Source organism: Phoca vitulina, unplaced genomic scaffold (genome assembly GCF_004348235.1).
Source record: "Phoca vitulina isolate PV1807 unplaced genomic scaffold, GSC_HSeal_1.0 scaffold24, whole genome shotgun sequence".
NCBI classification, from domain to species: Eukaryota; Metazoa; Chordata; class Mammalia; order Carnivora; family Phocidae; genus Phoca; species Phoca vitulina.
Window position 1 is genome coordinate 19,942,110 of NW_022589727.1, and position 26,366 is coordinate 19,968,475.

General features: G+C 40.2%; 1 protein-coding gene across 2 annotated transcripts in view; it reads right to left on the minus strand.

Annotated features, from left to right (window-relative positions):
• Positions 1–19,543: 19,543 nt before the first annotated feature.
• MIB1 (mindbomb E3 ubiquitin protein ligase 1) overlaps positions 19,544–26,366 on the minus strand; it is a 129,819-nt gene continuing 122,996 nt past the window's right edge. For both annotated transcript variants that reach the window (XM_032421440.1, XM_032421441.1), the window contains exon 21: positions 19,544–26,084. In XM_032421440.1, coding sequence (XP_032277331.1) covers positions 25,944–26,084 — 141 coding nt within the window. In that variant the 3' untranslated portion in view covers positions 19,544–25,943. The remainder of the gene's footprint in view (positions 26,085–26,366) is intronic.

Sequence of the window (26,366 nt, forward strand, 5' to 3'; positions counted from 1 at the left end):
TATTCCCAAAATTTTGTTTATTAAAAAAAATAAAACAAACACCTTTGCATTTCCATCCCACCAGGGAATAGAGTTTTAATGAACACACGAAGCAACTAGGTGACATCTTTATCAGCCCTCATAAACCTTGATTGAACACACAGCGATAAGGCCTGTTTAAACTATCCTCCTGATAACAGGCCTGGAGTCAGCACCGGCCTTAGCAACCAGCCGGGAAAAGAGGCCTGTCCAAAACCCCGAGTTCAGGCCCGCTAGGCCTAGGGAAGCTGCAAAAAATCCAAAGCTCCAGGCAGCTGGTTTATTTGGGGGTGACAGCAGGATGGTGGGTAGGTGGGTGCAGGCCGGTCCCCCGGGGTTTTCTTAGAAGGAGACTCTCCCAAATGAGCTTTGGCACCTGGGAGTGAGGAGGAGGCTGGAGAGAAAAGGGTGCTTTAAGCCCTAGTGACCTTTAGCATTTACATCTGCAAACACAGAGCACTCCAGAGAGGCGGTTTTAAAGGATTTGGGAATGGCCCGCTCTGGTTTTCTTTCCACCAGCGTCATAAATGAGTGAAAGGTACAGACATCTGAAAAGAGCTGGGAGCCACGGGACTTTTCTAATAAGCTCTAAGTCTCATCCCTACAGCCCTTTGCTTTTATGCTCTAGCACCTCCGATCACTCGCTGCTTGGAATCCCACCCCCTCGCCCTCCAGCCTTTCCCGTCCAGAGCCCACAGCGCCCCCCACAGGCTGCAGCGTCCAGCGCTGTCGGTGGGAGAAGCTCTGTTCTGCGAACCCACCGGTGGGCTTGTCCCGGCAGCCTCACCCAGATGACGTTCACCCCACCCCCCGCCCCCGGAGGCAGGCTGAAGACCCCACTCCCCACCCCCACCCCCGGCAGCCGTGGAAAGTGCTCTGGATCTCAGGAGCCATGGCCCCTGGTTCTAGCCCCAGCCGTCTCCGACCAACTGGCACTCCTTGGGTACGGCTTGTAACTTTCCCGGGTCTCGCTTTCTTCAACTGAAAGCAGAGACAGTTGGACACAAAGGTCTTTCAGAAATATTTCAGGCCCGCAATGAAATGATTCCATTAAGAAGCATTTTCCATATTCCCCTAAGCTCCCTCTCCCCCAATTTTTTGATAACATTTAATCACCACAGTGGATTATCTTACAGGTCAGGACGCGAAGTATGCACTAGGTCATTTCCTACACCACCAAGATATCAGTTTTCACAATATGCTCCAACACATGGCTGACAATAAAATTTCCCCTCTTCCTCCCCAACCCCCTCATTAGACTTGCCTCCACTGAGGGCAAAGTCAGCTCCCGGAAAATGCCTTCCTGAAGGTCAGTAACTAGAGCTTTGGCAGAACAGTAGTGGAAGGAAGTTGTACCAGCTGGTAAATTCCACTGTCCTATGGAAAACACCTGGCCTGTCCGTGTTCCGGGACTTGTCTCTTCAGACGCGTTTGCGAAGGAACTCAAGCTCTTTTGACCCAGGAGGTAAATAGGAAGAAGTTCATCTCTAGGGAAACTGGGTTTAATACACTGTCTTTGGAGGTATACCTGCTCATGTTCTGGCCAGCAATTTCTCTTGAACGTTTACATGGAATTTTCTATTTGTAAAGTGGTTTCCCATTACTTTGCCTTAAATCTACATCCCCACAACAACAGTATGGTTCATATTATTTGTGTTTGTTTGGTTTTTTATAAAGAAGGGATTTTATGCACCGGGAGAGAGAAAAAGCAAGCAAAGTGACAAACTAATAAATACTGAGGCAAATATTTTGGTTTTATGGGTGATAATCTTACACACATCAGTACACTGTATGTATTTTCCAAACCCAAAAGTAGCACATGAAATGTGATGACCATGGATGTGCTTTTCAGGAAGATGAGGCAGGAGAGCTGAAGCTCCAACTGCCTGGGGCAATTCCCTGTCGTCCCCAAACCTACAGGAGATCCTGGGATCTATCCCAGGAGATTCTGGGATCTATCTCTGTGCTGAGTCATCATAATATTCATGCATCAAAGGGAAAAGAAGTAGACCTCAACGGAGTACCAATTAATCTATACTATTTCCTTATATACTTCCTTGCATTCAGAAAGCCTGCCTTTTTTTTTTTAACCATTTCTAGATTTAGGGTGCTGATATAATTTATCATCCAAACCAGGAATTTGAAAAGAGGTACCATATTAATAATTACAACTGGCATCAGCTAGGACTGGCCAAGGCAAGTAGGACATCTGTTCACCCTACGTACACACCTGGGACACTATTCCTATCCCTTAGAAGCCATGCCTCCCACAACTCAGCCTAGATTATTTTATCAGATTTTCCTCTGGTCTATGAAGATGTAATATGTCCAGGTCTGGACGATTATAATTTTTATTTATTCCTTCCTTCAGCGAATATTACTGATCTCCTACTATGTGGGAGGCAATGAGGTATCTGCTGGTCGCCTCCAGGAGCTGGTAGGATAGTGGTAGGATAGTGGTACATAGACCGGGACTAGAGCCCTGGCTTCCCCTTACACACAGCACCTGGCTTTTCTGAGCCTCAAGTGTCCTACTCCATCAAAGGGTGATGATAAAGTACCAAGTAGGATCGTCGTGAAGGTTAAATGAGTCCACGTATGTGAAGTGCCTGGCCCAGAGGAAGTACTATGGAAGTACACCTATTTCTGACTTAGGCACTTGATTTATAGTGAATTTTCTCACTATAGATGTAGCTAAGTCCACAAAACACTCATTCATTCAGCTCACTAAGTGGCCACCAGATGAGGACACTAAGGAAGACACAAGAAATCGTAAACAATGTAAATCTCTGTGTCTTGGGACTTTTCCAGTGAATGGAGGAGAGAAGACATTCACAAATGGAAATGAAAAGAAACCCATGAGTATTTTTAAAAACCTGTGCTTAATAATTCTGACTACACATTAGAATCATATGAAAAGCTCTTGAGAAAAAGCAGGGACTCTCCCACTTAACAGCTAAATGAGACGCTCTAGGGGTAAAGCAAATGACGCTGAACGTTGATGAAAGCAGTGTTTCCCTGTCAGTGAGTGGTCCATGACTAAGCTGTGGAGCCTTTGCCACAGTTAGTAACAGACGATCGGTTAAGATCTTTTGAGTGTTTACTGTGCGCCAGGTACCGTACCAAGAGCTCCGTGGGTTGGTTTGGTCCAAGACGGCCTCGGCCTCGTGCACGAAGAGTTGGGGCTGGGACTGTGAAAGATAGAGAGGAAGAAGCAGGGCTTTTTGGGATGCGAACGAGAGCGTTTCGGCGCCAGGGGGAGCGTGCATTTTTGAACTGAGGACAAATAGAAGAATGAACAAATTTCAAAGTAAAGCAAGTGGTTTTATTTTACGTGTAGTCCACATGTCCTCTGTAGGGATTACTGAAAGAGAACATTCATCCAAAGAATCTTAAACTGCAAAATGTATGGCTTCCATAGGCATAAACCAGAGCCAACCTATATTCTGTCTTCATGGGGCTTTGTGTAACTGACTATATTCACAACACAGCTACAGTGAGACTCCATGGAAAACAAAACAAGAGTGGATCGGAGTAAATTCCTTCCACTTTGCCCTTCCTATCTCCTGACCTCTGCTCTGTTCCCTACAAAACCAGCAGTGAGTTCTCAGGGATCAGCCTGGAAGCAGCACTTTGGAATCTTAAATTTGACTTTTGCATAAACAAAAATAAAAGAATCAACAATCAGAGAGAGACAGAGAGACAGAGAGAGAGATGATTAGATTTTAAGTTATAAAAATAAAATGAAAGCATGGCCTCATACAGTGCAGACTCTCTCTAAGAGGACTTATATGAACTAGGGTGTTAGTTAGAAATGGAACAACTGTGTGAAAGCCAAGATTACACAGGCAGGAAATAAACCCATCATGTCACACCATAGGATTTTTAAGATAAAAATTCTTTATTGAGCCTTATTCCAGAAAAACCCAAACCCCCCCCTCCCCGCCCCCCCCTCCCCTCCACCCAGGGCTGCATTAAACAGGTAGGCCTTTCCTGATTTGTTAGACAACAACTTTTCCGGCTCCTACAATGTGTAAGACCCTATTCAAGGCAAAGGGCAGAGGGGAGGGGCCGGCATCGGCCCCCTGGGAGACACTCTTTCAATTAAGGATTTGCATTTCTTCTACCACCTTCTGCTGCAGTCTGCATTTTTTTCCCCCTATCATCTCGTTTTGATTAAAGTATTTGGGGTAATCCTCTGGCAGGACAATCCTTCATTTATTGTGCAAAGTCTGTGCTAATTCATAGATCATCCTGACACCTCTATTAATAACGAACACCGGAATTTCACATCATAGACCACAACGTCTCTACATGATCCTCCCTTAAGTAACCTTATGAATTAATTATTACCAGCATCACCATTTTACCTATAAGAAGACTAAGGGTCAGAGCTTAAGTGGATAACTGAAGGCCACTGGTAAATTTGGCACAAAGTTTCCATTCTAAATCCCGTGATTCTACCTCTTTGGGGGAGTATTCCATTTTCTCACTCACATCGTGGTGAGCAGGACGGAGGGAGAAGCCACGGTTCAGAAAGTTCGTTTTGTTGCCATTTGCTGGCTTCTGCTGACATCTCTAACACCGGGGCTCACAACTCGGAGGCATCGAAAAACTCTCTCTGTGCGTTCATGCTTTCATCCTGTCCCTTCTTAGCGGGGAGGGTTGTGCTGGCTCTGCTAATCTCTAATACTCAAGCCTCCTGGGCTGGACCCTGCAGAGGGGACCCCTCACCTCTCCCCACACAATGATGAATTGTCCCCAAAGTGCAATGGACCAACTGCAGGAGCCAAAAGAACAAAACCCAGCAAATTTAGAATCCTGCAACAATAACAAAAAAAGCAAACTCCAAGTATTATCAAGGGTCAGGCCCAAGCATGGAGACACTCCAGACTCTTTGGTGTGTTGGGATTCCCATTGAGACCTTCAGCCGTCCTCACTGGCTTTTCGGTCTGTAATGTCTTGCAGATTTCAGGGCTGGCTTCTGACAGTTCTGACACATCTGAACTAAGGCTAACCTCAGCTAGTTACTTGAAAGCCTGATAAGTTATACTGTACCTGTCGAAGCCCGTCTCCTCTGAGACTCTCTCCCCTCTCCGATGGGACAACAACAACAGGGAAAAAAAGGAAAAAAGAAGAAGAAGAAGAAAATGTATCTTCTTCCTTTGACTGGCATAACCCCTTCTGCATAAATTGCTATTATGTTATTCCAAATCCTGATTCAAAACCAAAAGAATATATAGACCACTTAGTTGAGGAGAAAACATATCTCAATTTCCTCCAGTTGTCTAAGAGTTGTTGGCCTCTCTTGGAACATAAATTCCGTCTGTGAGCTGGTAGGAGGGAGCAGAAGCAATGTCGTCGTCAGGAAATAAAGACATATCAATTCGCCCCTCCAAAACTTCAACAAGGTTCTCTCTAATGTTCCCCGGAGTGGAAGTCATTCCTGCTTATTGTCACTTTGTCACCCACGAGAGATAACCTTGAACGCTCACCCCAGTCCCAAACACCATTCTCATGGTTATGCCCATCGGTAGCCTGAGTCAGTGCCTAGTAAGGAACCTAGACCGCATCATGTGGAATCCTTCTGGGAGGGCCCTGGGCGAAAGAAAGAACCCACTTCTCCACTCACCTGTTCCCCACTTCTGACTAGTGAGGAGGTTTTATTTTAGATTACAGAACAGGTAGGAATTTAAGGACTTTCCCGATCCAGTAGGCATTACAACAAGCATTCATTAGTCAGATCAGCAAAGTCTTGGAAAAGGAATGCGCATTATGAAAAAACTGAAATCATAAACAATTTCTACTCTTTGCTAACTCTTTGCTGTCATAAGGCCTTGAAAAGATACTTTGTTTTTGTCATAATTCTTTACCTACAAAAAGAAGGGAAGCTTATAGCCTTTCAAGAGTACTGAAACAGGAAGGAATTTTATTTATTTATTTTTTTAAAGATTTTATTTATTTATCTGACAGAGAGAGAGACAGAGACAGTGAGAGAGGGAACACAAGCAGGGGGAGTGGGAGAGGGAGAAGCAGGCTTCCCGCCAAGCAGGGAGCCTGATGCGGGGCTCAATCCCAGGATCCCGGGATCATGACCTGAGCCGAAGGCAGACGCTTAACGACTGAGCTACCCAGGTGCCCCAGGAAGGAATTTTAAAACACTACCACAACGTAAGAATTGCATAAATGTCACATAACAAATGAGACTGCAAATTATTTCTTCCTCAGCAAATAGAATTGCACCAGCTAGGCAAATACAATTACAAAAAGAAACTTGTGAGGAGCACTTTCAAGTTAGGTCGGCACAAATATATGGATGTGCCCGGGACATGGGGCTACAGAAGACATCCCTGCCTCTGGAAGCTTCGACTCAAGAGACCTCATTTTCATAATGATATTTTATGTTTCTCACATGAATATAGTCTCATTTTAAAATTTAAACAGAAAAGCTTTTTAAAGCATCCCCTTTCACCCTCTCCTACCCCCGCTCCCACCCCTATTCCCCACCAGGCCCATCTCTCTTCCAAAAGGTTCCTCCTATGAGCTCTTTGCTGTGTGTCCTGCTGGGACACCTTCAGGGCATTTACATGCGTGTGTGTGTGTGTGTGTGTGTGTGTGTGTGTGTGTAGCTCCAGACTTTTAAATACACAGTTTATTACTCAAGGATTAAGGTATTTGACCTGAGGCACTTAAATATTAATGGGAACCTCTGGATAAAAATTTAATCTCTGCAGCTGGCTTATGCCCTTTACACAGTAGAAGCTAACTCCGGGGTAATTACAAAAGAAATCAGTACTATAGTTAACTCTCAATTATCCGGGGACTCATTTTCCAGACTGGGAACTCCTGAGGCGTCCCGGCTTTTGCAAGCCTACTTGGGGACACACTGCTTGGCTATTTTACCTCTTATCAGCACCTCACCCAGAAAGCAAACTGGCTAGATTCAAAAGACTCCAAGTATAATCGTCTTTACTTGTTACCCATTTCATTGGTGCATTCAAAAGCAGAGAATTTGGAAATTATGTTTTCTCTGATTGTCTAAAATAAGATTTAGGTTTATCTGCAAATTCTACTTACTCACACCCCACAGCGCCTTCCTCCACTGCCCACAAACACCACAGATGATCAAGATTTGGCTTTGGCTGAGATTTATAGGGGAACATATCTGGATTTCCCTCTCTGCCCTGGTCTGCTAATGTCCAGTTGGCTGATGTTCAGGGCAAGATGCCAGGCCTATATTTTGGGGAAGGATCATCCAGAGAGATAGGGGCGGATGTGATTTGGCAGCTCTGTGAGATCTGGCATGTGATTTTACGTGCTGTGGTGTTATGTTTCTTAAACTCAGTACATGCACTTAGAAGGCTGTTCATCATCATCACAGAATATCCAGGCAGCACCTACTTGGCACCAGAAGCAACTCTGAATGTCTTTTTAAAATAATATTTTAGCGAGAGGCCCAGGAAAGGCATAATGGAGTGGCACTGCTTGGTACTAATATGTTATGCTGATACTGGCATTTTATGGGAAATTAGGATATGTTCCTGTTTCTACAGTCAGAAGGAATTCTGGAAAAAACATAAGATACATTTTATAATTGTTTTTAATTTACTCAGTGATGACAACGGCAAGCACACATTTTGAAATAAAACAATATTTCTTGGGCTAATAAAAATGAAGACGAGAAAAGAAATCATTATTAGAAGATTGCCTTCAGTCTTTGCCTTTCTCGTTTTCTTGTATAGTTCACATATGAAGAAGAATAATTTTTTTTTGAGAGAGAGAGAGAGAAAGAGCGTGTGGGGGTGGGGGGAAGGGCAGAGGGAGAGGGAGAGAGAATCTTAAGCAGAGTCTGCACTGAGGGTGGAACCCGACAGTGGGGGGGGGGGGGGGCGCGGCTCAGTCTCATGACCCTGAGATCATGACCTGAGCCAAAAATCAAGAGTCCAATGCTTACCCGACTGAGCCACCCAGGCGCCCTGAGGAAGAAAAGTTTTGACCTTCTCTTCTGAGCAAAGCTGTCTTGCCTACTGCTTACAAATCTTTCCAGGAATATTTTCCACTAGAGATTGGGATTGCTGATTTGTGATATTCTGGCAGCAGGTTTTGGGAAGAGGTATCTCCATACGTATGGTGAAACCCCAGTGCTTCGTGTAGCCAAATATGTTATTGTGTTGCTGTCACCAGAACAGATGCCCATGAATCACTCAAGAGAATAACGGGGTCCCACATATTTTTAAAAGGATCCAACTGAGCTCAGTTTTGTCAAAAGAAGTCAGCAAAAATAGAGCAAGTGTGGCTCCTTGTCCCTTAAAATCATCAACTAGCTGACAGGGTCCAAGATACATCGACGGAGTATACGATTCATCTGAGCTTTGGACAAGAAGTTGGGTTAAGAAAAGTAAAAAGTAACACCGAGCTGTTGGGAAATCGCCTTGCAGGGGGCTGAATTTCCTCCCGGGTCAAAAGAAGCGGGCAGGCAAATGACCTCGAAGGCCTCTTCAGTTCAAGAATTCGCGGGCTGCCAGCAGGATTTTCCCTACTTGGCCTTTTTCCCAGCAATAAAGTGATTAGAAGATTAGGAGGGGAGAAGGGCGAGTGAAATGAGAGTTCAGCGTGTTTTGGAGAAAATGGCTCGCTTTACCCAGTATCTTGTCCACACACCGAGCCCAGCATCGCTCACAGGAGTTGCTTTGAGGACACAGAAGCAAGGCCGGCATGAGTCACCCTGTGTGTGAGTCTGCAGCATTTTAACCAACTGGTAACTAGTTTCCCTTCTCCATCAATATCTAAGTTACTAAGAAAATAATCTCTTTGACTAAAAAATAATCATAGGTATCTCTCACACTGTTGTGGGATTAAACGAGATACTAACAATTGCTAAACCCATAATAGGGCGATTGGCTATAGGAAACAATAGATGTTGCTTAGCTATTGGTCACATTGGTGACAGCTCCCTTTTGTATATTCTCTTTAATTTATGAAGCAATTTCACTTAACCGAATCTTTCAACACATACTTAATGAATGCCTACTATGATGTGCCAGACACTTTTATGAACACTAAGAATCCAGTAGTGACCAGGAGGGTCAAAGGCCCTACCCTCAGAATTTATGTTCTGGTTGGGGGAGAAAAATAGTAAACAAGAAAATATGATAGGGTGAAGGGACCAGAGTAAGTAGGGATGGGGGTCTGTTATACGATACAGAGTCATCTAGAAAGGCCTCATCTAGTAAGAACAGATGCCTAAAAGAAGTGGGGGGTGAGCTCTGTGAATATGCATGAGAAGGGCATTCTAGAGGGAGGGAACAGCAAATGCTAAGGCCCTGGGGTAGAAAGGTGTTTGAAACTTTCAACAAAGAGAGAGGAGTCCCATGTGCTGTCGCCAGGGGGCGGGGTGGGGTTAGTGATGAGAGGGAGGTTGCATTTGGCCCATAGCATGGAAGGATTCTGTTGTTGGTTTTTGGTCTGAGTGAGGTGCAAAGTTTTGGAGGGTCCTGAGCCCCGAGACATTAGAAAGATCACTCTAGTGGTAATGTGAATAGGCTGAAATGGGGCAGCAGTAGAGGTCAGACAGATAAGACTTGTCAGAATCCGACAGGAGGGCGTGGCTTTGCCCAGGTTAGCAGTAGATGCAGGAAGAAGCAGTCAGATTCAATCTTCAAGGTATAGCCAACAGGATTTGCTGACAGGTTGGAGTTAAGGAAGGAGAAAGGGAAAGAAGTCAGTCAAGGATGACTGACACTGAGCTTTTGGATCTGGCCATGGGAAAGGGAGAGTTGCCTTGTATCGACATGGGAAAGACAATTACTCAAACCTCCCCTGTCAGGCAGGTATCATGAATATGCCCATTTTACAGATGAGGAAGATGAGACACTGAGAGATTACTCAGATAAAGGGATCCTCATTGACTTAAGACATAGATAAGGACCCAGCAAATGGCAATGCCTCATAAGCTCAGATCTTAAATTAAATTAGTAAAGTAAAAAATTTTAAGTTTCCTAAAAATCAGATAATGCTCCTTTATTTCTGAAAATTACCCATCGGAGTAGGATGCCCACCCTGTGCCAGGAGGGGAGATAAGTTCCTGGAAGTCTTGGCACTTCCAGTTCTCTGGACAAGACTACTCTTCAGTCATAGAAAAGGAGTAAACAGAACTCCTTCCTAAAAGTACCAAACCTGCTACTGGGTCCCCATACAAGTCCCATCATTAGGATAAGAGAGAAGAAACTTTAGTAGCTGTGGAGCTTGGGGTAGGGGCAAATTTAGACAATGCAGGGGTTTGTCTGGACAAGGACATCTATAGGGACAGGATTTTTGTTTTTTTTAATTGAAGTATAGTTGATGTACAATATTATATCACTTTCAGGTGTACAACATAGTGATTCAATATTTATATACATTAAAAAATCACCGTGAGGGGCGCCTGGGTGGCTCAGTCAGTTAGGCGTTTGCCTTCGGCTCAGGTCATGGTCCCAGGGTCCTGGGATTGAGTCCCACGTCGGGCTCCCTGCTCAGCGGGGAGTCTGCTTCTCCCTCTCCCTCTGCTGCTCCCCCTGCTTGTGCTGTCTCTCACACTATCTCTCTCTATGTCAGATAAATGGATAAAATCTTAAAAAAAAAAACCACTATGATAAGTCTAGTTACCATGTGTCACCATACAAAGTTATTACAGTGTTATTGACTATATTCTCTATGCTGTAGTTTTCATCCCCTTGATGTATTTATTTTATAACTGGAAGTTTGTACCTCTTAATCCCCTTTGCTTATTTTGCCCATTCCCCGTACTCCTCTCTCCTCTGGCAACCACCAGTTTGTTCTCTGTATTTTTGAGTCTATTTCTGTTTTGTTTTGTTTGTTCATTTGTTTTGTTTTTGAGATTCTACATATAAGTGAAATCATATGGTATTTATCTTTCTCTTATTTCACTTAGCATAATACCCCCTAGTTTCATCCATGTTGTCACAAATGGCAAGATTTCATTGTCTTTTATGGCTGAGTAATATTCCATTTTATATATATAAACCACATCTTCTTTATCCATTTATCTGTCAGTGGACACTTGGGTTGCTTCCATAATTTGGCTATTGTAAATAATGCAGCAATGGACATGGGGGTGAGTATCTTTTCGATTTTCATTTTCTTCCAATAAATATCCCAAGAGGAATTGCTGGATCCTATAGTAGGTCTATTTTTTTTTTTAAGATTTTATTTATTTGAGAGAGAGAGAGAGTGGGTGCGAACAGGGTGGGGGAGGAGCAGAGGAAGAGGGAGAAGCAGATGCCCTGCTGAGCAGAGACAGCCCCCCCAGCCCCCTGCAATGCAGAGTTCGATCTCAGGACCCCGGGATCATGACCTGAGCTGAAAGCCGACACTTAACCAACTGAGACACCCAGGCGCCCCAGTAGGTCTATTTTTAATTTTTAGAGGAATCTCCACACTGTTTTCCATAGTGGCTGCACCAATTTACGGGACAGGATTTGGGAGACAGAGAAGAGAACCTGCACAGAGAAAACGGAACTCCAACAATCACCCAGAATCCTTGCATATATAAATTCCACGGCCCCCTGATGTCATGCATTCTGTTAATGTTCTCCATTTCCAGAGGAGAGCAAGGCCGGGGCGGGGAGCGGGGGCGGGGAGGGGACTTGGCTAAGGGCTCCCACAGCCTGTGAGGGCAGGGCCAGCACTGAAACCAGGTCAGGGGGAGACTCGAGTCGGCTTTTCCTACTTTTCTACATTGCCTCCCAGGACAGAAACAGGACAAGTGAAGGTCAGAAGTGCCAGCATGTAGCATGCCCACCCGCAATTACGGGATTCCGAGTTGGTTCTGGGCCCCAGTACCCTCAAACCTGGATACCTCACAAAGTAAGACATTGGGGGTGGGAGTGGGGGGTCGGTAGCTCGACTTGGACTACCATCTTGTCAAAAGTCAAAATATCTAACCAGTTTACTGGAGAAGAAAAGTTGCTTCAAATATTGAGCTGCAGAGTATCTATAAGAGCCCATTAGCAAAGTTGAGGGAGGGAGACTCCATTTGAATTTCTTCAAAAGATAACTCTACCTTCTCCACCCAGTTAGGGAGTCTCCAGGCCAGCTCAGAGGAAGCTGCCAAGAGGTTTGGTCCTCAGAGAGGAGACAGAACCGCATCAATCAAATAAGTATTTATTCAGTGCTGACGTGCCCAGAGCTGTGATAGGCCAACAAGAAACCCTGGTCCCTGTCACCAATTTGTTTATAATCTAGCTAAACAGAGATGGACTCACATAAAATGCTTCGTAAGCAAGCCACTCAGATTTAACTGAAGGCCAGTCCAGAATGGGCACTTAACAAGTATTTGTTGCGGGAATTGTTTGTTAAAACGTGTAGGAGTTCGGAGAGAGGAGAGATCCCTGGGCCTTGGGGCTGCTGGGAAGGCTTCGTGGCTCAGGTCGGAATGTGCGATGTGTGCTGGACAGAGAAGGTTTTAAGCCAAGGGGAAAGTATGAACAAAGCTTTTACCACTACCGAGTCTTGGGAAAAGTGGGTAATTGACACAAGAAGACTGTATAATCTTAGGTCTCAGTCGCACATTCACTTCTGTTGTGCTGTGGACGTCCCCGGATCTTTCTTACTGATACAAAGACCCAGGCTCCCGGCCCCCCGCAAACGCACTTGGTCCGAAGCAGAGACTGCAATATAGGAAGTGCAGAGAAGTCCTGGGACTTGTCTGCCTACCACTGGAGAGGTGCTGTCACCAAGCGAACGTGGTCTTGCCGGCAGTGGGCTGCAATCGTTTCTCTGCTGTGTGCTTCGAGAGGTCGGCAAGGCTGGGCCGTGGCTGAGTTTTCTAAGGATGTGTATAGAGGGATATACCCTAAAACCAAAGAAGCTTAAGCTGCGGGGCTCTCACTACACAGGCCTGGTCCAACGCCTGGGAAGGGTCCCAACAGTGTGATCATTCAGTCACGTTGTTTGTAAAACGGGCAAAAATGATATATTTTCACTGCAACCTGGTAAGACCACTTTCTGTTTCCATTTCCGCTTTTCTTTCACTTCTCTGTGTCAGGTGGCCATGGGGTAGCCACTGCATTTTTGAGATGAGGCAGATGAGGATACATTAAAGATACATTTATTTGGCATTGAGTTGGATACACTGATGTGGCTTGCAGTAACCCATGTTATTGCAAAGCTATCCTGGTATAGACATGGCTTCTAGGAACATTGCCATCTCTCTTGGTCCTGGTGTTGTGATGCAAAGGAGCAAGGCCAGAGAGGGTACCACAGTATGCTCGCGTCCTGAAATGCGTGGGGTATGCGGAGAAAATGGCTTGAAATGAATGTAGCCAGAAGCTGGCTTGTGACAAATTCCTCCAATCGTCACACACGTCAATGGAAAGCCAAAGAATCGGTTCTCATTCACACCTCGTCAAAATGGACATTCTCTCCTGTCAAGATGTGAGGGGAGACATTAGATACGTCAGCCAGTTCCTTCATGAAAATATGCTTTTTTTCCCCTAGATCTGGAGATGTTTGTAGTCTTTTTTTCTAATTATGATTTGCTGTGATTTATTTTCTCATTCTAAATAAAAATTTACTTTCATGTCTACCTTTTTATGTATAACTCTTATTGTTTTTCTAAAGAAGGTATCCTAAATTATATAAGTTCCAAGACCCCACAAGATCTTGAGCCACCTAATTCAATGTCTGTATTAGCTTATCCACCTGCAAATTCCTCTTGCAGAACCACGGAAGACACGGATTTCTGTGTCTCCGGCAGAGAGGCAGGATGGTACGGGGCTGCAGGCAGAGATGCAGGCCAGACCGCCGGGGCTCAAATGCCACATAAAGCATAAACCACCTGCCGTGGAAGGTACTCCGTAAGTGTTAAACATATTATTATTGCTTTAGACATGTCACCTCTTGTTCTAAAATACTTACTCAGATACTAGAATTACAAGATATAGAATTTTAAGAAATAATTTGTAATCATATTTTATAATTAGTATGTAATAATATTTTAGCAATTAAAAAAAAGATTTTATTTATTTGAGAGAGAGAGAGCACAAGCGGGGGGGCAGTAGCAGAGGAAGAGGGAGAAGCAGACTCCTCACTGAGCAGGGAGCCCGACTGGGGGCTCGATCCCGGGATTGCGAGATCATGACCTGAGCGGAAGGCAGACACTTCATTGAGCCACCCGGGTGCCCCAATATTTCAGCAATTTTTAACAAAAACATCACTTTCAACTAAAAGTAGAGAATGAATTGAGCCTTTGTGCTCACTGCATTTGTTTCACACCACATGGTAGCGTGAGGATAGAGTTCAGGTGTCAGGTGAACTCAGCAAGACAGAGAAGAGCCTATGTGAAGGTCAGAGGTCCCTTCAAAAATGGACGGATCCTTACTGCCCCACTGGTAAGCCGGGGAGTGGCCAACGGCAGGACCGGGTCTTCATTTCACCAAGAGGATTTTACTGACCTCTTGTGGGAGAGAGAGGTTGGTGCACCCAGTGGAGATCCCAGTTTGGGGAACTTGTTTTCCTGCAGTTCTTTCAGGTAACAATTCAAGGAGCAGAAAGGTGAAGTATGTTACTAACTGCCCAGGTTCGTCCCATTCAACTTGAAATTCTCATTTCCAGTTACTTCTCACATCAGATTTCTTTCTGGCACCCTTCAGAGCTTTCATCAAAGGCAGGAGGTGTCGCTGTCAGAAATATGGCCTTTGGCTGTTTAAAAAAAGGAAGGAAGGTAGGAAGAAAGGAAGGAAGGGAGGGAGGGAGGGAGGATAGATAAGAAAAAGAAAACCAGTTTTGAATCCTAACACAGCTACTCCCTAAATGAAAGACGATGAGCAATTCTTTAAATTTCTCTGAGCTCCCCATCCTCATAGGCAAAATGAAACTCATTAGTGCTAGTGATTGAATCAGCTGTGCAGGGCACACAGTAAACGATAAATGTTTATGCTGCTATCATTAAACATAACGATGTCATGTTTACTCAGTATCCTGATGCTTGTAGACAGTTCCTTTACACTCCTGCATAGAACGTATTTTTAAAAAGAGAAAACAGAATTTTCTCTTCAATGAACAATTCTCTTAGTTGAAGTCAGGTTTGACACGGTCTCTGACAATACACACAGATAAAAAACACTTTCTGTCCAGGATGCTTTGTTCCCCTTGTGCAAGCAAAATTCCACAGGAGGGAGGGGGTTGGAGGGGCACAGAGAACACCACCTCCCCTCCCCAGTGGAGCCAGCAGGACAGTCCTGGGCTCTGGTGTGTGTCTTCATTTATCTTCCCATAGGAAATGCCTAAGATCCCACTCAGAAGTAAATGCTCTTTGCTATAACTGGAAGGAAACAATCCTTATTTTCCCAACCTGCACTTTGAGGTTCCTAATGTTTTAGAGTAAGACGCCCTCAGCATTCTTCGGAGGACGGGTTCTTCCAATCATGGAAGTAGTAAGATGGAGAGAAGGGGCTTTGAATGAGCACATAAGCTGACTTGGTTTTGCCCCACAGAAGGTACCAGGGGTTGGGCAATACCTCTTCACTCTTCTTTCCCTTTCTTCCCAGAGGAGGGAAGATGGGGGCTGAAGGATAACAGGCACAATTAAGCTGGAGAGACTGGGTTAGAGGGAACCAACCAGCCTGGCTCAGAATAACTTGGCCAGACCCCTGGAATGATTCTCACACCTTTCCAGGCAACCTTGACCTTCCAACTCATCAAGCAGGGCAGTCCAGAATCATGACTAATAAAGTCACCTTGGCCACTGTCCCAAGGTGCCTAAGTTCTGGAAATGATAACCTCCCCTCCTTTTCCTTTCTTTGTGTCTCTCTACAGAGCAATAGCAAAAAAAAGTTCTATAAAGTATTAAAAGTCATTATTACTAAAATGTGAGAGGTTAGGTGGAGACTTCATACATAGTAGGCATATTTGTGTTTTGAAAAAAAATGGCATATCAAGGTATTCATGTGTGTATTTCCTACTATTAAGATAAAAACAATGGAGAATAAGCCATATTATTTATATGGGGAATGAAGGATTGAAGCGACAGGGATGGAAGGCAGACTTCTTTGAATATATATTGTTTTGTAGAACTCACTTTGGAACAATGTACATATATTACATAATTTAAAATAAAATTCAATAAATGAATGAAGCAATTCTAATATCCCAAAGTAAAAGTAAACCTGTATACCCAGTTGGCAGCATAACTACACATAAAGAGCTACTCCAGGAGACTGAAAGACACAGTAATTTGATTAAATACCCCCAGTGAGATATATCCTAATGATAATAACTGCAAAAAAAATTTTTAAGTGTTTTCAGAAGCCATATTGTTGGTGATAACATTGTTTTTGTACAATAAAGAAAACACATTTTTTTAATGGTTGAAAAGAGATGTAGATATAAGATCAATGAGGCTAAATAGCCAATAGTCCTGAACTTGAATTGGAAGTTTCAGCCTGAACTCATGGCGTATTTTGTCTTAAAAATGCTCCTGGAGTGCCTGGGTGGCTCAGTTGGTTGAGTGTCCGACACTTGATTTCAGCTCAGGTCATGATCTCAGGGTGGTGAGATAGAGCCCCACGTTGGGCTCCACACTCAGGATAGAGTCTGCTTGAGATTCTCTCTCTCCCTCTGCACCACCCCCTACTCACTCTCTCTGAATAAATAGAATCTTAAAAAAAAAAAAAACAACGTTCCTAGCCCTTCCCATTGAAAAGGCCAAGAAACAATGCTTTTGCCAATATCACACTGCCTTGATTATTTTAGCTTTTATAATCTTTGAGTCAAGAGTGTTTGTCCTATGACTTCATTCTTCCTCAGTATAGTGTTGGCTATTCTGGGTCTTTTGCCTTTCCATGTAAGTTTCAGGATCAGTTTACAGCAAGGTTGCAAGATATAAAGTTAATATACAAACATTAACTGCTTTCTTATATACCAACTATGACAAATTGGAACTTGAAATTAAAAACAGTATCATTTACATTAGCACCAAAACCTCTGAAATCTTTGGGTATAAATATAAAAAAAAAATGTACAAGAACTATATGAGGAAAACTACAAAACTCTCATGTGAGAAATAAAAAATCTAAATAAATGGAGAGATATTCTATGTTCATAAAGACTCAATATTGTTAAGATGTCAGTTCTTCCCAACTGATCTATAGATTCAATGAAGTCTCAATCAAAATTCCAGCAAGTTATTTTACAGATATCGACACTCACTTACTAGTTCCACAAGTTTTCTTGTCAATTCTTTGGAAATTTCTACATAAACAATCATATCATCTGCAAATAGAGTTTTTTTTCCTTTCCAATCTGTATACCTTTTATTTCCTTTTCTTGTCTTATTGCATTAGCCAGGATGTTAGTCCAATGCTGACTAGGAGTGGTTTCATCATGAATAAGTTTTCCTTTATCTCATAAATGGGGATTTTGTCCAATGCCTCTTCTCATTCTACTGATATGGTCATGATTTTTTTTCTTTAGCATAATGATGTTATGGATTACATTAATTTTTGAATGTTGAACCAAACAAGTACACCTGGAATAAATCCCACTTGGTAGTGCGTATAATTATTTTTATATGTTATTGGATTCAATTTGCTAACATTTTGCTGCAAATTTTTAAATCTGTGTTCATGAGAGATATTGGCTTATAGTTTTTCTTTCTTGTAATGTCTTTGTCTGGTTTGGTAATTAATTAAGGTAATGTTGGCTTTTATTTCCTGGAAGAGAATATAGAGAGTTGGTGTAATTTCTCTCTTAAATGTTTGGTAAAATTCACCAGTGAATCCATCTGGGCCTGCTGCTTTTGGTTTTGAAAGGCTATTAATTAATGATTCCATGTCTTTAATATAGATACAGGTGTATTCAGATTATTTCTCCCTGTGTGTGTGTTGGTATATTTCGTCTTTTAAGGAATTGGTCAATTTCATCTAAGTTATCAAGTTTGTGGGCATAGAGTTGTTTACTGTTCTTTTAATGTCCATGGGATCTGTAGTGATGGCACATCTCTCATTCCTAATTTTAGTAATTTGAGTCCTCTTTTTTTTTTTTTTAGATAACCTGGTTAGAGGTTATCAATTTTATTGATCTTTTCAAAGAATCAGTTTTTTGTTTCCTTGATTTTTCTGTGTTGATTTCCTGTTCTCAATTTCACTGATTTTTGCTGTTTTATTTCTTTTCTTCTGGTTACTTTGGATTTAATTTACTCTTCTTTTTCTAGTTTCCTAAGGTGGAAGCTTAAATTAACCATTTTATATCTCTTTTCCTAATGTACCTATTCAATGTTATAAATTGCCTTCTAAGAGCTTTCACTGCATCCCACAAATTTTGTCCAGTTGTATTTTCAAAACATTTTTATTTCTCGAGACTTTGACCCATGTTATTTGGAAGTGTGTTGTTTAATCTCCAAGAACTTTGAGATTTTTCTGACTAGCTTTCTGCCAGATTTCTGGCCTTCAGAAATATAAGATCGTAAGTTTCCATTGTTTTAAGCCACTATATTCATGGTGATTTTTATAGCGGCAAGAGGAAACCACTACAATATTCTTGTGCTATACATACATACGCTCTTAGTATTTTGAACCTCAGTCTTTCTTCAGAATGGTTTGGCCGTGGTTAGGGCTCTTTGATTTGGTTGCTTCCCTATTTCCCTATTAAATAAGGGTTAGTATCACCTGTAAAAGCCTTCTCCAATCTGTATGTCAATGTTCCACTCAAGATATTAATTGGTGCCTGGGTGGCTCAGTTGGTTAAACAACTGCCTTTGGCTCGGGTCATGATCCTGGAGTCGTGGGATCAAGTCCCACATCGGGCTCCCTGCTCAGTGGGGAGTCTGCTTCTCCCTCTGACCCTCCCCCCTCTCATGTGCTCTCTCTCTCTCTCTCATTCTCACTCTCTCAAATAAATAAATAAAACTCTTTAAAAAAAAAGAATTTAAAAAATCATAAAAGATATTTGTTAAAAAAAAAAATTGGTGCTCTATAGAAAGGAAGAAGAGAGACAGGAAGGGAGGGTAATACTCTTAATTATATGAAAAGTAAAGAATATTTGACTTGAAAATCAGCCTTTCAGAAGGCTGCCGTATTTGAGAACGCAAGGACCTGATGTGAAGAGGAACCTAAAGCATGAACACATTACATTTGATTAGAGCATCAGTGCAAAGGCAGCATTACCTAACAGTCTCACTGATATGTCATCAACTCAGTGATAAATGGGCTGTGTTCCAGATCTTGTCTAACCCTTTCATATTATGCTTTTAAGGTTTTTTTCTGTTTGTTTAACAAAATGAGTTTATCAACTGGTTTTGTTTTTAAAGGAAAAAAAAAAAAACTGTTTGCCAAATGATCATTCTTCAGCAATTACCTGAAATAATTTTTGGTGTTCTACTTTAATTCATGCCTTCATTCTATCTTATAAACTATCACTACTCTGTAATGCACCATTTAAAAGTTTTCCCTGTCAGTAAGTTTGGGAAATGCTACACTCTAAGACTAACAAATAATTTGAACTTCTGTGAAGGATGAATAACTGTCAATGATAAAAAATATAAATCAGATTTTCTAAAATGTCTTTATTTTAAAAACCTATACAATTTCAATTTAATAAAAAATATTGCCATGAAATATCTAATTTTACAGCAACAGAAATACAGTTAGTTAGAGGTTATCCAAAAATAAATTCACAATTTTAAAGTTGGAATACACATGTTTTTTTCAAATAAACAATTAAAAGATTTTGTTTCAGATGGTTTTCCTCTTAAACATTCCAGATACACATACTGAATCTTTTGAACTAGAACCAGACAACCTCTCAATAATGACAAATAACTGCTTCTATTAACTTGAGAAATAAAATAACTCCAAACCATTCAATTACTGATTTAGTCACAAAACACTAAAAAAGCCAAATAAATCATTGCTTTAAAATGTCTATCTTTTGAAAATGAAATCTACATCTGAATTATGAAGAGGAATAAACGTTTTATAGAAAAAGTTGTGTCTTCCTGACTGGTTGACTGATTTTCTATCAAATTTATCCTATTCAGACTACTTTCACAATATCCTGAAAGAGTGTGAGGTGTTAAAATATGAAAAGCTTCTTTGGCCCTTTAGATAGAGGTACCTTAAATGTAAACAATTGTAATGACAGCCTTCTAGATGTGGGCACCCATGTCCTATACTGAGCTGGAGATGTATGTAACTTGTTTCTCAAAGACATGATAATTTCCTTTCCAATAACAGATTTGATATATTGAGATATGTTTTCAAATACCTTAAAAATCAAAATTCATATAAAGAATACTTTCAAAAGATCAGAGAAAAGCACTATATAATATTACATTGTAAGTTTTATTAATGGTAAATGTTTGCATTTATTTTTAAAAGCTTAGCTCTTGCTAAGTGTTTTTTTAACAAAAGCTAATAAGCAAGAATCATTTGCCATACAGAAACTATATTCACGAGCAAGACTTTTAATCAAGTGGGAGCTAAAAAAACAGTGGAAAAAATACAAAGCAAAACAGTGCTATGCGTCAATTAAACTGCTTTCTATCACACTGAATATACTGTATTTAGAATGACAAGACTACTGAAATTAACAGAAAAACAATTTTGTGGATTCAGGCGAAGTAAGACTAGCATTAAGAACATGCAATCCATGATTTCCTTTAAAAAATGTTTTTAAACCGAATCACTTGAACAAAAAGTCTTTTTTTCATGAGGGGAAGACAATCTGTGTTTACCAAACAGATCCTCCTTTCATATGAAAATAGCAAACTGTATGAACCCTAGCTCTTCTTCCCAGATGCTACTTGTACATGACTTTGTATAATGACTTATAGAATTACTTTTCTGGTAACAGTGTCATGGCCATAATCAGTTTTTTAAAAACAAATATCAAGTGCAAATCTAGAAAACTTCCTTTAAAGAATTACCCAAACCCAGCACACATGCAGTATCGCTATTGCACAAGCTGAGCAATACGCCTTATAAACGTGTGTGTGATGATACACGCACACTAAAGACAGCCTTCTATAAAGTCTTAGTAGTGTTGCCAAGTTAATAATTCTTCCAAGGCACTGAAAAATTATGTAGATGGACTTTCCAAAATATAATTAACAATTGCTTAAACTGTTACAAAGCCCTGAGTCAGAACTTTCAATAGCTTCCTGAAATTATAGATTTTAGACAAAACGGCATATTTGTTTATTTTATAGAAAATTACAAGACCATTTTGCATTCGGGATGAAAGAAGTCACATTTATGAAACAAAGTCATGTAGACTGTACAGGAAAAGTAAAACACTCAGCACTATTATCTTTCTTACACATTTTGTACATGTCAGTCACCACCTGTCGTTATGGGTTTACGCACCAAATTGATGCGGCAAGTCACCCTTCCTGTACCTACTGCTTAAATCCTCAACAACGTAAAAATTTCAATTTGAACCTCGGGTTCCCATCTCTTCCTTAGTCACAAAAAAGAATAAAAGCTGGAAAAGTAATACTCTGACAGAAAAGGAGGTAGAAAATGCCAATGTAGCAACCTAAAATTTTAATTCATCAGCTCCACTAACTCGTTCATATTTTCATACTCTAGTTTCATCCTCTACTAACCATTTATGAGTAAACTGAGTCTCAATCTAAAGGATTTTCCCCCTCACTACAGCAAAGCAATGTACACATGAGACAGCATTAAATAGTTTTTCCTCAAATTTAATGTTTTAAAGAAGTACAACTGTGATTATTAATACTGCTATAGTTTCATATATATATATATATAACTTATATATATATATAAGTTTGGAACTTACATATATATAAGTTCCAAGGCTATCATATGATTATCAAGTAATATCAGTAAGCATTCCTATCATAATATTCAAGCAAATAAAATCAGGTTGCGTTTTTGAGAGAAAAAAAATATTTTGAGAGCGTTACAAGGAGACTTAAAGACAACTAACATTTTTGACAAGGCACACATAGTCTGTGAAAATCTATTACCTTCCCCATTCACTACAAATTCAAAGCTAACCTAATTCTAATGTTGAAAATGTGCCCCCCCACCCCAGGCTCCAAATGAAGTAACAAACCCTTCCAATTAACAGACAATTAACCCCAACCCAATTATGATTTATAACAGTTGGGATGAAGGGAAGAAATTCTGTCATCCCCCAAATCTTAGGAACTTAATGTTGGCCACGACTTTAAATCTTGCAGACACAAACTATTAAGAAAATTCAGGTTGTTTCTTGATTTATATTTAATCAAAACTGTTCCATTGGGGGGAGAAAGGGAGTTGTTCAATGTGTATAATAGAGTTTCAGTTCTGCAAGGCAAGAAAGTTCTGGATAGCCATTTAATAACGTGAATATACTTAGCACTAATGCCCTGTACACTTAAAGATGGTAAATTTCATGTTAAGTGTTTTTACAATAAAAAAATGCAAAAAAAAATTCTATTCCAAAAATTCAGTTTTTACACAAATTATTACTGTATCATTTTAGAGACTCTGACAGGATAGGTGCTTTTCCTTTGGACTTTTTTTAAAGCCAGATGTATTAAACCGTATAGTTTACAAAGCAACTGTCAATTAAACGACACTAAAAACTGGTTGAAGGGTTTTTATCATTCAATCAAGTATACTCTTTCTGCTTACTGCTTTGATGAAATCTACATGATTTGTTTAAACCCCTTTTTTCTCTAAATTCAAACACTGACTTTTCTTTCTTACTTGTTGCAACTCCTTACTGTTTCCCTATCCTACCACATCACTAAGTCTCCTAGTTCATAAGCGTAACTAATTCCTAGTCAAAAAGGAATTCATAATAAACAAGAACATGACCCAGCAAGCTCTGAAATTTGAATTGGACAAATCCTAAGCAGCATGCATTTCAATATGCTAAAATGCTCTTACAGGCTAAAGCCATCAAAGATACAAATTTAAGAACGCTATTTTCAACATCATCAATTAATTTTATGTCTCAGTAACTAGCTGGTCAATTTGCAATGTTTAAAATTACAAACATCTTGTCCAATTATGATTTGGCCAGCTAAATTAAACATTTGTCTAATATACTATTCCTACACTAATACAAAATGATCTCTTGAAAAGCCTTCTGGCTCCCAACAAAATTAAATACATATATAGTATAAGCAGTAAGAATGTTAAATTATGTGAACCAAAACGAGTAGAATAGCACCATCTGGTAAGTTCTGTGTGTTGCGGGCAACAAAGCTTAGTCTTAGAGAAGAAAATGTGGTAGGAGTGAGGGGGTACAGAGAGGGAATCCAAATGACAACTCTTCTGAAACATTAGGAAGAAATGTTATTAGTACCTTTGGATCCCTTCTTGACTATAGATTTCTTCAAATGTACAACTGCTGCATGATAGATTCTGTGTGTGCTAAGATGCTGACCACTTTTTTCAATGTTGTGTATCTAGCCCCTGAGGCCCAATAAGTTTTTGAATGTCTGTCTGTTATGTTTTTTTTAATGATTCTAGGAAAAGTAAAAGCTCTTCTGAGGCACATGATGATGAGCTGATGAGAAGGAAACATATCTAACTGGGAAAGTGCTGCTGAGAGACATTAAGAGGTAGCAATTTCACAGAATTAGAAGGAAGTCACTTAAACAACTCAGTTCTTAATCTTACTCTTGCTCACAAACACAAAATAAATTTAAAATAATTTATCAGATGCTTGAAAACATTGAATAGAGAAACACCTTCTATTCATTAAACAGATTTCAAAGTGGTACAAATATAGAAAAACCCACAAGTATACAGCATTATAATCATAGTGACCTTAATGACTTTTTGTAACAGTTTGTTTATTGTATTTTTAATGTAGAAGAAATAAACTAGTCTGGAAAATGAAATTGCCTTTTAGGGATGTAAGTTTAAGCACTGCAAGCTCCAAAGACAAAAAGGATTTAAGTAAAGCAGAGCTCTAGACTACAGAATTCACTGGGTGGCCAAACCATGCACAAGTCAGCCAGGTGTTTCCTCCTCTCCAGCTGATCTAGTGGAAAAGAGATGGGCAGCCTACGGCATGGAAGAAAAAAAATCCTGACTTTCACTATTTTCAAATCTGAAAGAAAATAATCTATTTCTTTAAGTGAACATCATGTCAGATGTTTTCTCTATAACTTTAAAATATGGCTTAAAAAATAGCCTCAGTGGCCCTTTATTAGATAACTGAATCTATATAAATTTTCAAATTTAAAATTTATAAAAATTTTACTGTTCTAAATCCTAAGTTATTCAGCTAAACACAGATATGGAATTACCGACACTACAAAATCAGCCAGCAAAGCTCACCACTGTTTTCACCAGGACTTGCAAAGGCAGCAGCCATTAAATTGCCAGGAATATTCTTAAATTTAGTTGTCATAACAACAACAAAAAAACCCTAAAAAAAAAAAACCCAAAAAACAAACAAAAAGAAAGAAGAACCAGAATTAAAGAAAGGAAAAGAACTACCAGATAACTACACCCTTAGGAAGAAGCTTATGGACAGTATATGGCAGACACCGCTGTAAACAGCCGGCATTGTTATAACCGAGCAGCAAGGGCCCCAAGACACTCATGTATATGTACATTCATCCGAGACACAGTAAGACTACTCATTCAAAGGAGGGAAAATGATCAGATGCTCTAGAATCAGAGTGAAAAAAACAAAAAAAACAAAAAACTACAGGTAATTAGACATATTTCTGTAAATGTCCTAGTCACTCTTTCTAAAGTATTTATTATTAGGTTACTTACTATGTCTTGGATACTGTTGGCAATTTAAATAATATCTTCACCTGTAGGTATAAAGAGAGTGCTTTCTTTACAGCAAGCCTTAGCAACTGAAAGAAAATGGAAGTAGGGCTTATGATGAAGATAGAACCAGTATCACTGTCCGAATTAAAAAGATACGGACAAGAAAAAGATTGCTGCCTTGGGACAATGCGTTATCCTCCTCAGATCACTGGGGTACTATTCAGTACATGAGAAAAGCTACATGGAACCTCAGAAGCCCAAAAAGGGCAACATTATCTCACTGGTCAGATCAAGCCTGGATAAGTAACCACAGGGAAAACTGAGGTACACTTTTCACAGGTTTTTTTTTTTTAAAGGCTGGTAAACAGAACAGTGTATAGATTAGTATATATGAAAGGCAACTGTTAATGGTCAGTTAATAGGTACTCATTTATTGGCCACTTCCCCCACTTCAGTTCCCCACTATGACTGCTTGTTTTTCCTTTTCATGTCAATCATCGTGAAACTGGAAATTTGATTCAAGTTAAACAATCTTCCTTTTAAATCTAGAAATTAAGTTAAATGTAAAGTCACTGCTCTCTCATTCCATGGTTCCATTTACTCTAAGAATTCAGAATCAATCATTTGCATAACTTTTTATCTTAAAAAGATAATCCTCTCTTCAGTATTAACTATGTAAAACTTGTATTATAATTTTGTCATTTAACACATGTGACCTAATGGTTTGACCTGTCCCGTTCACTTGATGCACGACTGTTCTGAGTACCTGTGTCAACCCACTGTGTAAAATCATGATAAACTGAGGGACAGCTGATCATAAGGAACTACATTTCTCGAGGTCTAACAAATTTATAAACTACAAGAAAAGATGCAATAAAAACAAAAATAACAGATCCTTAAAGGATTTTCCCTTAGAAGTGACAAGTAAATTACCTATGAATTACATGGATTTGATGTTTCAAATTAAAAGAAACAAAAACAAAAAACACAACTTCAAACACTGTCTTGTAGAGGTTTTTTTTCTGGCACATTTACAGTCTAATTACACTCTAGGAAAGAAACTATGATATTAAAAATTAATTCATTAGAACCTCCACCTAGCTTAACAGATTAAGATTACTAAGAGCTCATGACCAAATACTTCAGCTAAGAAAACACAGAGTTCCTTAATTAATACAAAAGAATCCTCCGTTCAATAGCCTTGCGACAAATAGGACATTCACTCATTCGGTCTCCACAGAGCTGGCACGTTCCATGGCCACAGAGGAAAATCATATTCTTCAGTCGGTCCAAACACACAGGGCACATGGTCTGGAATGTGAGATAACAGAGTAGGAAACGCTGAGACATTTTACATTTTGAAACTGTAACATGTAACAACTTTGTAACATCATTTTCTTTTGTTGTTTCAATCTTTTGTTGCTCTAAAATTTTAAAAAAATTTTTTAATTTTAAAAATTTTGAACAGTTAAAATGTCATCCCTATAAAATAGAAATATTGGTGGTACTGTCAGGACTATCAAACGCACAACCTAAAATAAATACTATACAGGGGCGCCTGGGTGGCTCAGTCGTTAAGCGTCTGCCTTCGGC